We start from the raw sequence: 14,404 nt of genomic DNA, 5'->3' as shown, positions 1-14,404 counted from the left end.
ATGGAAAGTAATATTCTTTCCGAGCATGTACCCACTAGGTATGAAATATCTGGAACAAGCAGCAGAGTATTACGGATACTACTAACAACAGTGCTCTCCAGGAACGATATCCGAGGCTGAAATGTTGAGTGAGACCTTTTGATGTCCTTTCCGGCGAATGCAAAAATTCACCAGGGAGAACGGAAGCTAGCATTTTCCCTCACAGACAACTGAACTGAAGTCATTAACAATGGTACAGGTCTCGGAAATCGAAATTGTGCACGTGATGTGCAAACCGTGTTTAATCCAGAGCTCAAAAGATGGAAATCCGACATGTCAGGCAAAGTGGCAGCAGAGCATTTTACAATCCCGGAGGAGAGAATGATGAAAATATGTCACCTTCCCAAGGAGTCGAGCAGTTCTGCTAAAACAATTTTGAGCAGTCTTTCAACTAAACTGCAAGCTCCATGGTATAAAGTGCCGAATAGATGCGCACCAACAAGGAAGTTTGTATTTAACCAAAAGATCACACAGTTGCCACAATATTGTAAATGCGATCAGGTGGACAACATGCATCATTACTCATACAATTGTAATGAGACTGCGAGGTTTTGGAGGGAAGCCATGCGACGAGTCAATAGGGAAAAAGGCAACAGGCTACGCTCAGCAGCAAGATGGTCATGCTCGGTTGTAAAAGGGCATGGCAATTCGCAAATTATTTGATTCCTTGGCAAGGCAGAACGTTTTCAACAAGATCCTGAATGGGGAATCGTTATTGGTAGACGTTTTTTGGGGGCTCCCTAAAAGGCAGCACGAAATTGACGGATTAAACACTAAGCCAGGAGAGATTGCATGACATCACTACCTTAATTGACGTGTCTCCATTATCATATGAAAACGGTAAAGCTGTCACCCGTTAGAATATGAGCTCCTGCACCAGTATGCCAGCTTTTTGTAACCCTGTAACGGAAATAAGTCGCACAAAGATTGCAGAGTGCAGCAAATGTGTTCTGCATTGATATATTCGCTGTGCTTTGCCGGCGAACGGGGATTATGATGCACCGCTAGGTTAGCTCTACAAGCTTGCTCGCTGCTGAATGGCCTTGCCTGATGCGTGTCGTGCGTCCACAGAGTACAATGGCCCTGCCTGATGCGTGTCGTGCGTCCACAGAGTACAATGGCCCTGCCTGATGCGTGTCGTGCGTCCACAGAGTACAATGGCCCTGCCTGATGCGTGTCGTGCGTCCACAGAGTACATAGCTGCGTCGTTTCTATGCAAACATATGTTGTGGGCTGAACCTCGACCTTGAGCTTTTTTCGACGATGGAACAAACAGCGTATGCCAGTTTGTATGAATTAATTGTTTGGGTGAAGCCTCGTGCTGTCGAAATCCTATTGCTCAAAAGATTATCCGGCTTCGTTCGTCAATGTTTTGTGATCTGACCTCATGGGGTATGAATAAACATAGATCACATCTGAAAGAAGAAAAATATGGCTTGCTGCACATACCCTGAACACACCACTAAAGTTGTTCCGTCCAGTCCAAAGGATAATTTAGACTCTGCCCTTTCGCCAGAGAAGGCAGCGGAGGACTGCCGGAAAATGCCACGGCACGGCCACCCCGAGCCCGGGCTGACCCTCGTTGGCCAGTTGTCAACTGCTTTGTTCAGGTCAGTCTGGTCAAACAGCGCACCGGCTATGGGGCTCGTACCAGTGCCGCTGGATACGGGCCCAACCCCTGCCATGAAGACGGCTGCTTGAAACAGGAGCCGCGCATTCGATCATTAGCCACGGATCCGCCATGTTTTCGCAGGTTCCTCCGCCATCTCGGTCATCACCTCACTCATCCATGCCAAACAAGGCATCACACCTGCTTATGTATTTAGAAAATCAACGAAGTTGTTAGCAGTCCACAAGAGAGAACGCAAATCACATTTGTAACGCTTGCTTAAAATGTAGGTCCATGTGCACATTTACACGCCTCCGCTTATCCCGCGTCATTTTGACTCTTGCCGCTGTTGGAGATTTGATATACTGCAAACAAATGCTGGCCATACTGGTCCCAGTGACAGTGTCATATGAGGATGGCGATATGGCGGTCCAGACAGATCCCGTGACGTGGAAGCTTAACTGACAAGAAGCACAAGCCAAGCTCTAGAAAGCCGCCTCAGCTCATCTGTATGGTCATCTACGGCACCCTTCTGGTTAGATGCACAACATCGTACAGGGACACGTGCACATGGCCATATGAGGTTAAGGTTAGTCTACGCATATCAGTTGACATTCCGCAAACACTTGGTTAAACTATTTAAAGCAATGCAACGGACATGACAAACTAATTGCAACTGGTTCGCTTGAAGCAACCATTGTTAGGTGAGGCCCATAACCCGACGCTAAACCCGATTAGCCAAGATTGCTATCAAACTAGGATACATTTTGACATTTGGTGGCCACTCATGTCAGATTACCGATCAGACACATGAGGCAGATAAGCATCGTGATGGAGTAAACATGTCGCAATTGTTGCTGGCCAGTAAGAGCGACACGCGCTGTAAAATAAATCCCAGACACGCTGCAAAGTCATAAGCCTCTTACGCAGGCAACTCGATGGTGTCATTATGCAACTTCTCTCGGCAGCGCCTGCGCAGTGTGATTCCTTAAGATAAAAATCACCGAACTTCCATATGCCAGAGGTGCGAGAAGGCGGGCCTAATGATTGGAGCCTATTGACTGGAGGTGTAATCATCAGGCGATGTCCTAAGATCACCCGACATTATAAGGCAGTGCACTCTTAGATCATGATTTCTGGATCAAGACGTCTAACATTCTCAGCACATCAGGACCGCTCGGTATGCTTGTTTCATTAATGCCTTCTGGTGCATCGAAGGTCGGTTATTTTCAGCTGAGGAATTTAAAATGCCGGAAGACTAGCTGCTCAAGTGCCTTTCTCGCTTTTATCCAGCTTTTCCGTGGGCTTCTCCTCATTACTGGCCATGCTAGCCGGAATTCGTAAGGCTCTATGATACTCCTATTCGTTGAATAAAACCAGCACGTCTCAAACAAACTCATACAGAAGCGGAGCCATCTCCGTCAACACTGAATGGTCTGACCAGCGCGTTGGAGACGCGACACTCACGATGACCGTGAGAGAGCATGCCCTTGGAGACGCGACACTCACGATGACCGTGAGAGAGCATGCCCTTGGAGACGCGACACTCACGATGACCGTGAGAGAGCATGCCCTTGGTGGCCACTGAGGAGCCAAGGCCAGGCGCTACACAGGCCGGCACAACCGGCTCTATCGGCTCGGCCACTCGAGCCGCTCGGTGACCGCACCAAGGTCACTGAAACGCGCGCCTGACCGCCACCGCCGGAGCGTGAGGTCGACCCCACGCTCGGCACTGTGCAAGCGCCGGGCTCTGGCCGGCCATCTCTCTACAACACGCCGACAGAGTCGCGGCGCCACTTGGGCAGCCGGTCGGCCCCCGAGTCCTTGTCCATGGAGGCCTTCTTGACGAGCAGGGCGCGCGTCTTGTCCGTCACCTCGGCCGTGCGCAGCGTGATGCCGAAGATGTCCTCGTGGAAGCGGCCCAGCTCCTGCGGAGGCACGCGTCGGCTCGGGTCAGAGATGTGTCACTCGCTGCCTGATGGGGGCAGCGGCTCTAGGCAGTACGTGTGTTCAGCCAACACCGCGGAACCACTCACAGGGAGGTCACGAACGGCGCATGCCATGTCAGAGTCTACTGTGAAGCATGTTTGGCAAGTCTGTCCCAATGTTCCCAGAGGTGCTAAGCGTTGCCGGCCGCGCCGCGCTGCGGCGGCGGTGCACACCTGCATCTTCTCCATGTGCTGGCGCGCCTCCTCGGCGTTGAGGCCAGCCCTGCGCACTAAGATCTTCTGCAGCGTCAGGAACACGTCCTCGGCCATGGTACAGTCACCACAGACGTAGACGTGACCGTGACCTGAGGTCAGGCACTCGAGGATGTCGTCTGACTGTTCCATCAGCTGGTCCTGCACGTACGTCTGGCGGCGATGGAGGACGGGTCAGACACCTAGGCACACTGGCAGGAGTGGATGTCACTGGCCTCCCCAGTCACCAAAGGCTATCACGAGGCACAACATAGAGAAGAATAGGTAAATCAGATACCTTGAAAGCAGCAGTAACAGACACATGTGTTTAATAAATGTGGCGGGACTACCTAAAAAATCCCTTGCCACCATTTGCTTTTCTCAGCGTGTGGATATATGATTGGCAGCATGTATAGTAGATATGCGCCAACATGAGCGTGCTTGTAAGGCTGACCGCGGTCCTGGCAGGCTCAGAGCGCTTACCTTGGGCACCCCAGGCTCCCGAGACAGCGCCATGTGACACTTGGTCATCACCCCCTCCTTCATCATCGCCGCCTTCTCGGCACTGTACAGGTCCATCTTCTGGCTCCGGCACCCGAAGAACAGTGTCATGGTGCCGAATTTGGTACCGGCTGAGGAGGGAATGCACGTTCGTGGTCGTCATGTTTTATTTCCTTCGGGTTTGTCCGACTGAGGCAAGACCTGGCACAGAATACTCGCATATGATCCCCCGAAGCAGGTTCTGAAAGATCAGTTTTCGTGTGGCCAGACTGGTGGCCTGATGGTGACTGCCGCTTTGCCAATGGTGGCTCGCCGATTACTGCCTTAGTCCAATGGCTTCACCCATTGTGCATCGTAGAGCAAAGAGGGTGGAGTACCTGTGCGTTTCTGTTCTACCAGCATCCCTGTTTTAAGAGCCTCTATGTTCTAGCTCATTTTGACACGAAATGACCGGGACCTAATAGAAGGAACTAATAAGAGTGTTCTTGCCCTAGTGCATGCAAGATGACTGTCTCGGCGTAAAAGAGGCACCCCGGCGGGGCGGCTGTACTGTCTGCGCTGCCCAGACTGGTGGCCACGCCATCGCCAGCGGTCGGCCGAGCCGGCGCGCCGCTCACCTGCAGCGCGCTGTTTCTCGAACAGCCGGTGCTCCCAGAAGGAGCGGAACGGCGCCACGCCGGTGCCCGGCCCAATCATCACGATGGAGTCTGACTTGGTCTCAGGCAGGTGGAACGAGGGCGCGCTGGCGGAACAGACACCCGGCCAGTGAGGAAGGTGACCACAGCTGCGGTGCATGAGCTGCACCGCGTCACGAACGCCGTACGGACGGCTGCGTCCGCCACCGAGGCGTGGAGGATGCAGCTCTATCGTCTAATGGGCGAAGAAATGAGTGTAAAACACCCGGTAAGGGCCCAAAATGATTACCTGCATGTATACATGCAAAAGGGCAAATAAAGGCGCGTTCGCCTTAAAAAGGAAAGAGCCGCTTTCTGAGCGGAATTGCCTCAACTGCTCGTTTTCATACAAAGCTAGAGTCTTTGTCACGTATTGATCAGCGTGGCTGCACTGGTTCCTACTTTCTGAAGTAGCAGACGATTTTGTCGCCCTGCTTGATGTCGTTCAGGTAGTTGGAGCAGACGCCGTAGTGCAGGGGTCCGGTCCCACCTGGCCGAACATCCCCAGCGCGTTACCGTCTGCCCTCCGAGGGCATGTGACAGGCTGGCAGGCTTACGCACTGTTCATGCAAGGAACCTGAGTATGCCAAGCCTGTTTTTGTCATCGCTGCCGATGAGCCCTAGTTACAAAGAAAACACCGGCACAATAATTACGAGCCGTTTCGAAGCCCACAGTTCGCTTGCTCTAACATCCTCATTATTGGCTTAAAATGCTTATTCATAAGTGAAAATGGGATGTGTGCAACAGCATCACGCACACAAAATCTCTTTAATCCTTAATCTATTCTAGCTTCTCTCAAAAGGATTGCATAGCTCAATACTGCGTAACTTTCAAAGTTTTTTCGAGCTAAGGCAAGTTTGACACCAAGTTTCAAGGGGCGGATTAAGCAGGGGAGGGTAGCGGTCCCTGGCAGAGTCACTGCCCAAAATCGGACACATCACAACAGCAGCTGCCGGGCGCAACACCCTCCCGGCACTGCTCGTTCATCAGCTGACGGCCGCCGCCCCGCGCCATACCTCGAGTCCTGTACTGGACCACCGCCACAGTCAGCTGAACCTCGTCCTTCCGGTGGTCCGGCGACGATGAGATGCTGTACGCCCTGCGGGGACACAGCGCGGGTGAGCTGCCACGCCAGCCGGAGCGCGGGACCAGGCCGGACGCCCCGCCCCTCCCCGGAGAGCCCCGGCGGCCCTCACGCCATGCTCAGGCACGCACTGGAGGTGACCCGAGCGCGGGGGCCCGGCGCGTCTCAGAGGCGACGCCCGCCACAGTGCCCGACGCAGGCGGAAGACGAGCCTGGGACGCAGCGTCACTGCACAACGTCACGTGGCGGTGACTGTCACGTCATGGGGCGCGCCTCCGACCGCGGGCGTCAGCGGGAGGCGGGATGAGATGCTGTACGCCCTGGGGCGTACAGCATCTCATCGTGTGGGCGCGTACCTGGCCTGCATCAGCGGCAGGTTGCAGAGAATGAAGGGCGCATCGGCCGCGATGGACGGAAACTCGGCCAGCGTCTCGGCCAGGTTCGGCCAGTTGGCGTGCTTCCATGTCTCGTAGGCGGCCGCGTCCTGTGCGACACGGACATAACAACCGGTGTGATAATGTGGAACAGCGACCCTGGCCCTATCCGTTCCGTTGGAAAATTTTAAGCACATGTGTAGTCCAGACTGCGTGAGTGCGATTGACGCCTTTTAAGTATTTATCTTGGTATTGCTACCCATCCCGCTCTTACATCGGTCCCAAAAGCTACCTTGCAATAGAAGGCTCCCACCCACGGCAGTCAATACGAGTGCAAATATCAGCATGTGAGAGATGGAATGTGCGTTAGCGGATCGCCGCTTACATGACGCGATCATGGTTAAGGGATGACATGGGCCCAAAAACGAAACGATCAAACACGGACCCTGTCTCGTCTCTGATGAACAAATGTCATGCCAAATGGAAAAACAAGCGCGTTTCGATGTACGCTGCCTTCTTGCATTCAGTGCGCAAGCACATGCCAACACGCGACGGTGCACACGCGAGAAGCAGCGACAGATAAGATTTGCGAGCTATTGCCGGCAGAAGAAAAGGTAGCCATAAGACCGACCCGCTACCGTCTCCTGGCGATACGTCATAAGCGACGCTGCTTCAGCCGCACACTCCGCCAGTCCCGGCAGGCGTGGCCGCACGCTCCGCCAGTCCCGGCAGGCGTGGCCGCACGCTCCGCCAGCCTCGACAGGCGTGGCCGCACGCTCCGCCAGCCCCGGTAGGCGTGGCCGCACGCTCCGCCAGCCCCGGCAGGCGTGGCCGCACGCTCCGCTAGCCTCAGGAGGCGAGGCCGCACGCTCCGCCAGCCCCGGCAGGCGTGGCCGCACACTCCGCCAGCCTCGACAGGCGTGGCCGCACGCTCCGCCAGCCCCGGCAGGCGTGGCCGCACGCTCCGCCAGCCCCGGCAGGCGTGGCCGCACGCTCCGCTAGCCTCAGGAGGTGTGGCCGCACGCTCCGCTAGCCCCGGCAGGCGGGTTCGTGTGCCTCAACACTGACCGTGGCCAGCAGCTTGAGCTGGGCGCGCTCTTTGGTGTCGGTGGCCATGAGCGCCAGCATACGCAGCATGTTGGGCGTCGCCGGCGTGGTGATGTCCATGTACCAGGTCAGCATGTTCTCCACGGTGGTGCGCGGCAAACGCTGGTGCGACTCCCACCGCTTGTCCACGCCTGTGACACGTGACCGGGGTCAGGGTCAGGCCACAGGAGAGCGCCGAGGTGGTGCCGAAATATGGTTGAACGCTGTGTTCTATGGGCACGGCGCTCAGTTGGTTGTTTGGATTAGATCACTTTCGGCAAGTCATGACCAGTTTAGGGCTATGGGATGAAGGGCAATGAATAACGATGGAGCAAAGCAACACACATTTCCAGATCCAACTGTTGAATCTTTGCCCGCATAGGGACCCCTCTGCGAGATATGTGATTTGCACTCGGACGGGGGGCCCACCGAGGGGCGCTTCAGCCCACTCACGACTGCCGCAGCAGGCTCCGGACAAACAGGACGTCGCGAGCATGCAGGATAAAGGAAAGAGAAGAGCTAAAGGACGGGTGAAGGAATACTCTGCGACATAGGTGAGGCATACCGAAGAACAACATTGCTCAACGGAGTGGTGATTAAGTCATATGACCAGCCTGCTTGATTGTTTGAGCCCATGATGGATGTCATGAAGCATGGTTTTTCGCTCACCGAGAGGGGTGGTGACCTTTCGTATGATCTGGAGCTCCACGGGACCCTCGGGGCATCGGACAAGACGCTTCATGATGGCATCCACGATCTCGGCGCGGTTTTTCGGGTGCACCGCCAGGTGGTCACCAGGCACGAACTTAAGCTTGGTCGGATTCCCACCAGATGTCAGCGCCACGTTGATGGTGCTGCGGCTGCAGGTAACACCGATGGATCAAGATCGAGCAGACTGCGGAAATTGCAGCCAAGGCGATACAATTGAATGAATTTCGAATACGCATTCACAAGGTTGAACTGGCGCTGAGAATTCGCGAATGAAACCCACAGCAGACATTGCGGCAGCAGCACTGAAAAACCAACAGGAAGCATGCATTAGACACAATCCCGTTCCCGCTCCCTCTCGCCACCCTCGGTCTACGCCACCATTTGCCCGTACCCAGTGTCTTTCTCGTGCAGCGCCAGCACGTGTTTGGCCGTGCAGGAGATGACGGCCCGGCCGTGGCAGCGGGTCAGCCCTGGGATCAGGTCGTCGGCCAGCCGGGACTCGACCAGGCGCACAGCGTCAGGACTGGCCGCTTTGTCCGAGTTGAGCCGCTCGGTGGCGCGAGCCATCACCGAGTCGCTGTCCAGGCAGAATGCGTCGCACGAGGCCTGCAGGCAGTAAGCGATCAGAGACTCCGACCACTGACTCCTGCTACCGGCTCCGACCACCGACTCCGACCACCGACTCCGACCCGGAAATCAACAGATGGACGACTCCAAGGTTTCGCTCATCTTATGCACTGTGTGATATTCAGCCATTTTAATGCAATATGCTTTTTTGCATACCGTTAAACAGCGACACCTCTTCTCTGGGCTGTCACTGTCTAGTTCTATTCAACATTATTCTGCTGGAGACACACTGCGCGCTTGCAAAGCGGGTGCCCACGAACACCATAAAAGAAACCGCCGAGACATGTTTGGTGCAGCGAGACAGCCTGCGAGCAGAGCAGCCCGCTGAGCCAGCCATCCTACCTTGAACACGTCGGCGGCCCACTCCTTGAAGCTCTGCTCCTGCCCGTTCAGCTCGTCGCCGCAGGCCACCGGCACGATACGCTCGCCCGAGAGCAGACCCAGCAGGCTGTCCACGTTCTTCCCGAACTGGCAGTAGTTGGGGTAGGCGCTTGAGCCGAGGCCGAACACGGCGAACCTGGTGGTGCGGAGACAGGTGAGGCGCGACGGCCGACTCCGGCCCACGCGCTGCACATGGCATCGCGGGCACATCGCAGCACATCCGAAGTCGGGCACAGCATATCGATATGGTGATCGAGCGTGTGTCGGATGCTTCACAGGCCTCACTGCTTCGTTCTTTGTTCTGCTTTTAATTTGTTCCGCTCCGGCTGAATCGCGTACTGTTCTGGCTCAGGTGATGGGGTGCGCTTCTAAGAATCTGAACAGCACAGAACAATTTCAAGACGACTCCTATAGCGCCTTATCGATGTGTAACAGAGTTGGGGAACCGATCGCGAGCGAGTTGATTCACGGGAATTTAGGAGATACTTAGTTCTATGGAGTGCTGCAAAACCTGCCGGACGTCCACAGCATGCGACGACCGATGCATACATTGCTTTGTTTGCTGCACAAAGAGAGGCTGCTGGAAAGATTACGTCGTTACTTAACTCTCTATCCAAAATGTTTCATTGATGATTCCGATAAGTGCTGTTGGCACAGCTGAAGCTCACACTCCAGCGAGTTTCGAAAAAGCGGCTTCATCTTGACTACGTGAAAATTTGCTGGATTTTGGAGTCGACTTTGACTTCCCCAGCGTTGAACACAAGTTCGTATAGGCACAAGCTGTTACTCACTCCTGTGGGCAGATTGCTTGGAATAACAGAGGTCGCAAAAACGCACTTGCAAGACATGGTGATATCGTCTTTCATAACTAAAGTACGTTCCCACCGCCAGCGTTTTTTACCGTGCCGCTTTGTGCGCGGCCTCGGCTGTCGGTGCTGCCACCTATGTGTCGTACCTGACGTTGGCCAGACTGCCGGCAGGGGCCTCGCTGCAGACGGACGGCCAGTGACACCAGTCCGTGCCGTCGCCGCCCTGCTCGGGCGTGTTGGGCACACTCATGTTCTGCGCCGCGTGCGAGCGCGGGGCCGGTGAGTTGATGTTCTTCGGCGCCGACTGGGAGCGCGTGAACTGGCCGACGGGCACGATCCTGGTGACGGGGCGCAGAGGGTCAGCCGGCTGGCGGTGTGGGCGACCACGTGGTCACGGCGTTGTCGGCACGCCGCTGGCGCGGCAGCGGGCTAGAATGTGTCGCGCTAAAAAGGCTGGCTATGCGATGCAGCGAGTAACTGACATGAGCCAAGACCATTCTACATGGTCGAGTGTTACGCTTGCATTGTTTTAAGTGCTGGACTAGTTTGCACATCATCCCTCGCAATAGCGCGCTGGATATATGATCCGACCTCCTTCATCTGTGGTTGGTAATCCTGCGAAGCATTTTAATGACGTCTGTCACAGAGGGCACAGCGTGTTGGTCCCGTTGGAGTGGTAACCTTTCGTGGGGAGGTTTAAACAGCGCGTTCCCCATGGGATCCGCTTAGGCTCAGCTAGAGATTAGCGTTGCGTGCAGAAGGCGCATCTGGCTTCGTAGTTACCACGCTTATGCGCATTACAATGCAGACGCTGGGATTAATACACATGACACGCTTTCACCAGTAGCTTCCTGAGTGTACCCACCTTTTCGCGACATTGAAGGACTTCTTGATGTCGGGAATGCTGTCCAGGGTGTTGGTTGATGACATCATTAAATGGTACTGCTCCGCCATGTTTTGCTGCAAATCCCAAAGCCAGTAAACGAAAGCACACCAAAGCATATCAAAAGTATTTAAGTCTTCTTAAATGTCTTCATGTAGCCATGAAAGAACGGTGAAACAGTAAAACGACAGGCAAGGAAAACGACACCGCACATGCATCAGCAACAAAAACCTAACTTAAAAACTCAACACTATCTGTCATACACGAGGATGAAAATCCGGTTGTGAATGGTCAAGCCAGTCACAATTTGTACACAAAACCAGCAGCAGATCCTTTTCTGTGTTGTCCTGTACTAAGCATGGCTGGCGCACTGTCCTCACCAGTGCCTTGTAGAAGCCCTCTCCGTTCTCGGGCGGGTCACCGTTTCCGAAGGTGGAGGTCACCACGATGAGCAGGCCCTCGTGCTCCAGATCCACAATGTCATAGTCATCCATGCAGATCACCTGGTTGAGTGAAATCACATAAACACTTGCGTGCCCCATGCCATGGTGCGATTGAGTGACACATTTAACAATCATATTTAGGCTATTTCGTACCAGCCCGAGGCGAGCGGACCGTCCGTTCATGTGACAAGCTATCCCATACTCGTCATCTACCATAAACCTACGTAGGGAACTTTTCTTCAAATTCCAACCAATCATTGAAAGGTTCGCGTCAACTGCGTGAACGCACATCTGACAACCCCCATCACACACAGATTCCCGACATCTGGCAGCTCACTCTCCTTACTCGCCATCAGATTCATTGAATTAGGGTACGTCAGTCGTCACGACTATTGCGTTTACGACGCCGGACCGCCGTCGGTTGCGGACGTGGCGCGTGGAGGCGAAACGTGGGACTGTACCGACGCACGAGGTAATGCGAGAAGAAGAACCCAATTTCCGCCGCTGGCGTGATCTATTTACGCCATCACGGCCGGTGCCGGACGCACGCGGGACGCGATGCAGGGGACGAGCGGAGGAGGACGGGCTGACTGTTCAGCGCTGCCGCTCGCACGGTGTCGAAATTTGGGTTTGGGCAGCGGTTTGGGCAGTCGTGGGTCATTACAGACAATATGGCCAGATGTCAAGCATCAAAATGCACGGACCAAAGCGGACCAGCCTTCTAAATCAGGTCAATAAAGTCACCGCAGCCCTGGGAGCCATCCAAGCTGCCGAGAAATAGAACACCGCTGCGCGGTATTTGATGACGCAGATGGCATCACGGTGGGCTCATTTGATGTTCCGTTGCATGATACATGAATGGCGGAAGCGGCCGGCCGTCAGCTTGTCGGACAGCTGACCCGGCTCCGGCCACCGAGGCCGGCTGCACGTCACGACCCTGACGCTGACGCCGACAGCTCGCTCTCCGTGTCGCCCCGGAGGTGCGGCGCTGTCTGGTGTCGCAGCTCGGTTGTGCTGGAGCGGCCATTTATCAACATATCCGGCATCTCGGCCCGATCGTTTTTAGCTAGGTCTCGACTAACGGAGGGTCGTTGACGCTTTATAATGCTTTTGCATACCAGGACTGTATCGCCATCGAGTATCGTGTTGAAACGAAAAAGGGAAGCTAAGTCAGTGCTATCTGCCCTCAAATATTATAGAAGGTAACCACTTTCAGGATAAGACCTTTGCAAGTGCTCTTTTCGTTGATTTTTCCGTGCTCCTGTTTTACAACGGCAACCATTTCAGCTCAGCGCCCTGGGCTTGGTGATTACGAAACAAGCAAAACTCGCCAACGCTGCACCGACAACCGCCCGCATTGGCCATTGTCAGCAACAGCTACATTATGGAGAGCGCTATAAACCCCGGCCAGCTGACGACGGCGTGACATAACCACACGCGGTCACGTTATGACACCGTTTCCCAGCTTCCAGGGTCAGAAGAGCCCGGCTGCGCCCTTCCAGACATTGCTCGCGGCAACGTTGGTGTATCGTGAGTGGAGGAGAGGGGGGGGGGGGGGGCACGTGCAGCGGTGCTACACGGTTACTAGCGCCCTGGAGAGTTCATTGGCGCGCTGTATCCTGATCAGGAGAGAGTATGGCGAGGTGAAAATCAGCTCGCACTGAACGAGCCATGGTGACGTCCCTCTCGGGTGAAATCGTGCAACCCGACCAACTCCCGAACCTTGCATCTCCAACTCGCGAGCCATCGCATCAGCTCCCAGCTCGTGACACTGCCCGCGTCCAGCCCAGCCGCCAGACCGGAGTGTCGCCCCGCCGAACCTAGCGCAGGCCTGGGCCGCACTTGCGAGACTCCCGTCGACTCACCTGGGCGTTAAAGGCGTGGGAGAACACCTGGCCGAGCATGTTGGCGTACGTCTCGGACTTGCCCGTCTCGGTGGCGTACAGGATGGTGGCCTTGATGCGACGCGACAGCGCCTCGCCGAACAGCTGTGAGGCGAACTGCACCGCCCTGGCACAGAGACAGCCGGCAGCGTGAGGCACGCGCCGCCACCAGGCACGGCTGACCGCCATGAGCCGGGGGTGCGAGGCACCGACTCGCCGCCACCAGGCACGGCTGACCGCGGCGCGTCGGCGCATTAGCCGGCGGCGTGAGGCACCGACTCACCTCCACTAGGCACGCCGCGGCGCGCCGGTGCACGCCGACGTCAAGGTACACGTCGACATCGATGAACGTGCCAGCTCTACATGTGCAAAGTTGCGAGTAAAGCCATCTGATAAAAAGCAATTGCTGCCTTGGTTGGGCAGCAATGTTCTTCCACTGCATTCTGCCATGTCCCCAGAGGTTGCAATATTTGGGTGGGTTCAGCCGCCTACAAACCGAGTTGCTGCTCAAATAGATGTGGGACACAGACAGCTAGCAATATTTGAGACTGCCACGGTATATCTTATTTATATATTTCTGACCTCAAAAAGAGAAATGACACCCTATTTAGGTCGCTTAGCATTGCATATTAACTAAGCGGTTTAGCATAATATGTCGTTTTAAACATACCCCGCAATCTCCTTGAAGTGGAATTTCCTCTGCTGTTTCCGCACGCCTCCATTAGCGTCCCGTTTCTTCCAAGCATGGGTTTTCCAGGCAGCAATCTGTTTGTGGCGGGTACGTAACAGTCATTAGACATATATGGGGCAGTGCAAGTTAGCTCAGACTTAATACGGAGCATGCAGCGATGCTCCTTTTCACGTTAAGACTCTAACCTGCTATTCGATTTCGTGAAGTCCAAGTTCGGTTGGGTGTATCTACATCACGGCCTGCCGGTAGCTCTTTTTGTCATATCCAAACATCGCTAAAAAACAGCATTTACAGGTTCGGTGCCCAGCCAGGGCAGCAACCGCTTCGCATAAGCGGTTGGTGCCCCGCATAAGCCGGCAACTGCGCTTCTCGTTTCGCTGTTTCATAGCATGCCACCGAAATTTTTGTGGAAACGCCTGCCAATTAGC

The 14,404-nt window shown here is 55.0% G+C and overlaps 1 protein-coding gene across 1 annotated transcript in view; it reads right to left on the bottom strand.

Moving 5' to 3' along the window:
- Positions 1 to 1,843: 1,843 nt before the first annotated feature.
- Positions 1,844 to 14,404, bottom strand: part of LOC119099496 (Nitric oxide synthase) — a 31,657-nt gene continuing 19,096 nt past the window's right edge. Inside the window, exons 10-25 of the mRNA XM_037222654.1 lie at positions 13,956 to 14,050; positions 13,268 to 13,412; positions 11,340 to 11,462; positions 10,942 to 11,036; positions 10,223 to 10,414; positions 9,229 to 9,403; positions 8,651 to 8,865; positions 8,218 to 8,408; positions 7,531 to 7,700; positions 6,445 to 6,572; positions 6,021 to 6,103; positions 5,406 to 5,493; positions 4,947 to 5,071; positions 4,312 to 4,460; positions 3,811 to 4,002; positions 1,844 to 3,576 (exon numbers count right to left, since the gene is read on the bottom strand). Coding sequence (XP_037078549.1) covers positions 3,415 to 3,576; positions 3,811 to 4,002; positions 4,312 to 4,460; positions 4,947 to 5,071; positions 5,406 to 5,493; positions 6,021 to 6,103; positions 6,445 to 6,572; positions 7,531 to 7,700; positions 8,218 to 8,408; positions 8,651 to 8,865; positions 9,229 to 9,403; positions 10,223 to 10,414; positions 10,942 to 11,036; positions 11,340 to 11,462; positions 13,268 to 13,412; positions 13,956 to 14,050 — 2,328 coding nt within the window. The 3' untranslated portion in view covers positions 1,844 to 3,414. The remainder of the gene's footprint in view (positions 3,577 to 3,810; positions 4,003 to 4,311; positions 4,461 to 4,946; positions 5,072 to 5,405; positions 5,494 to 6,020; positions 6,104 to 6,444; positions 6,573 to 7,530; positions 7,701 to 8,217; positions 8,409 to 8,650; positions 8,866 to 9,228; positions 9,404 to 10,222; positions 10,415 to 10,941; positions 11,037 to 11,339; positions 11,463 to 13,267; positions 13,413 to 13,955; positions 14,051 to 14,404) is intronic.

Source organism: Pollicipes pollicipes, unplaced genomic scaffold (assembly GCF_011947565.3).
Source record: "Pollicipes pollicipes isolate AB1234 unplaced genomic scaffold, Ppol_2.1 Scaffold_4740;HRSCAF=5597_pilon_pilon_pilon, whole genome shotgun sequence".
NCBI lineage: Eukaryota > Metazoa > Arthropoda > Thecostraca > Pollicipedomorpha > Pollicipedidae > Pollicipes > Pollicipes pollicipes.
This window is presented reverse-complemented; position numbering and strand designations above follow the sequence as displayed.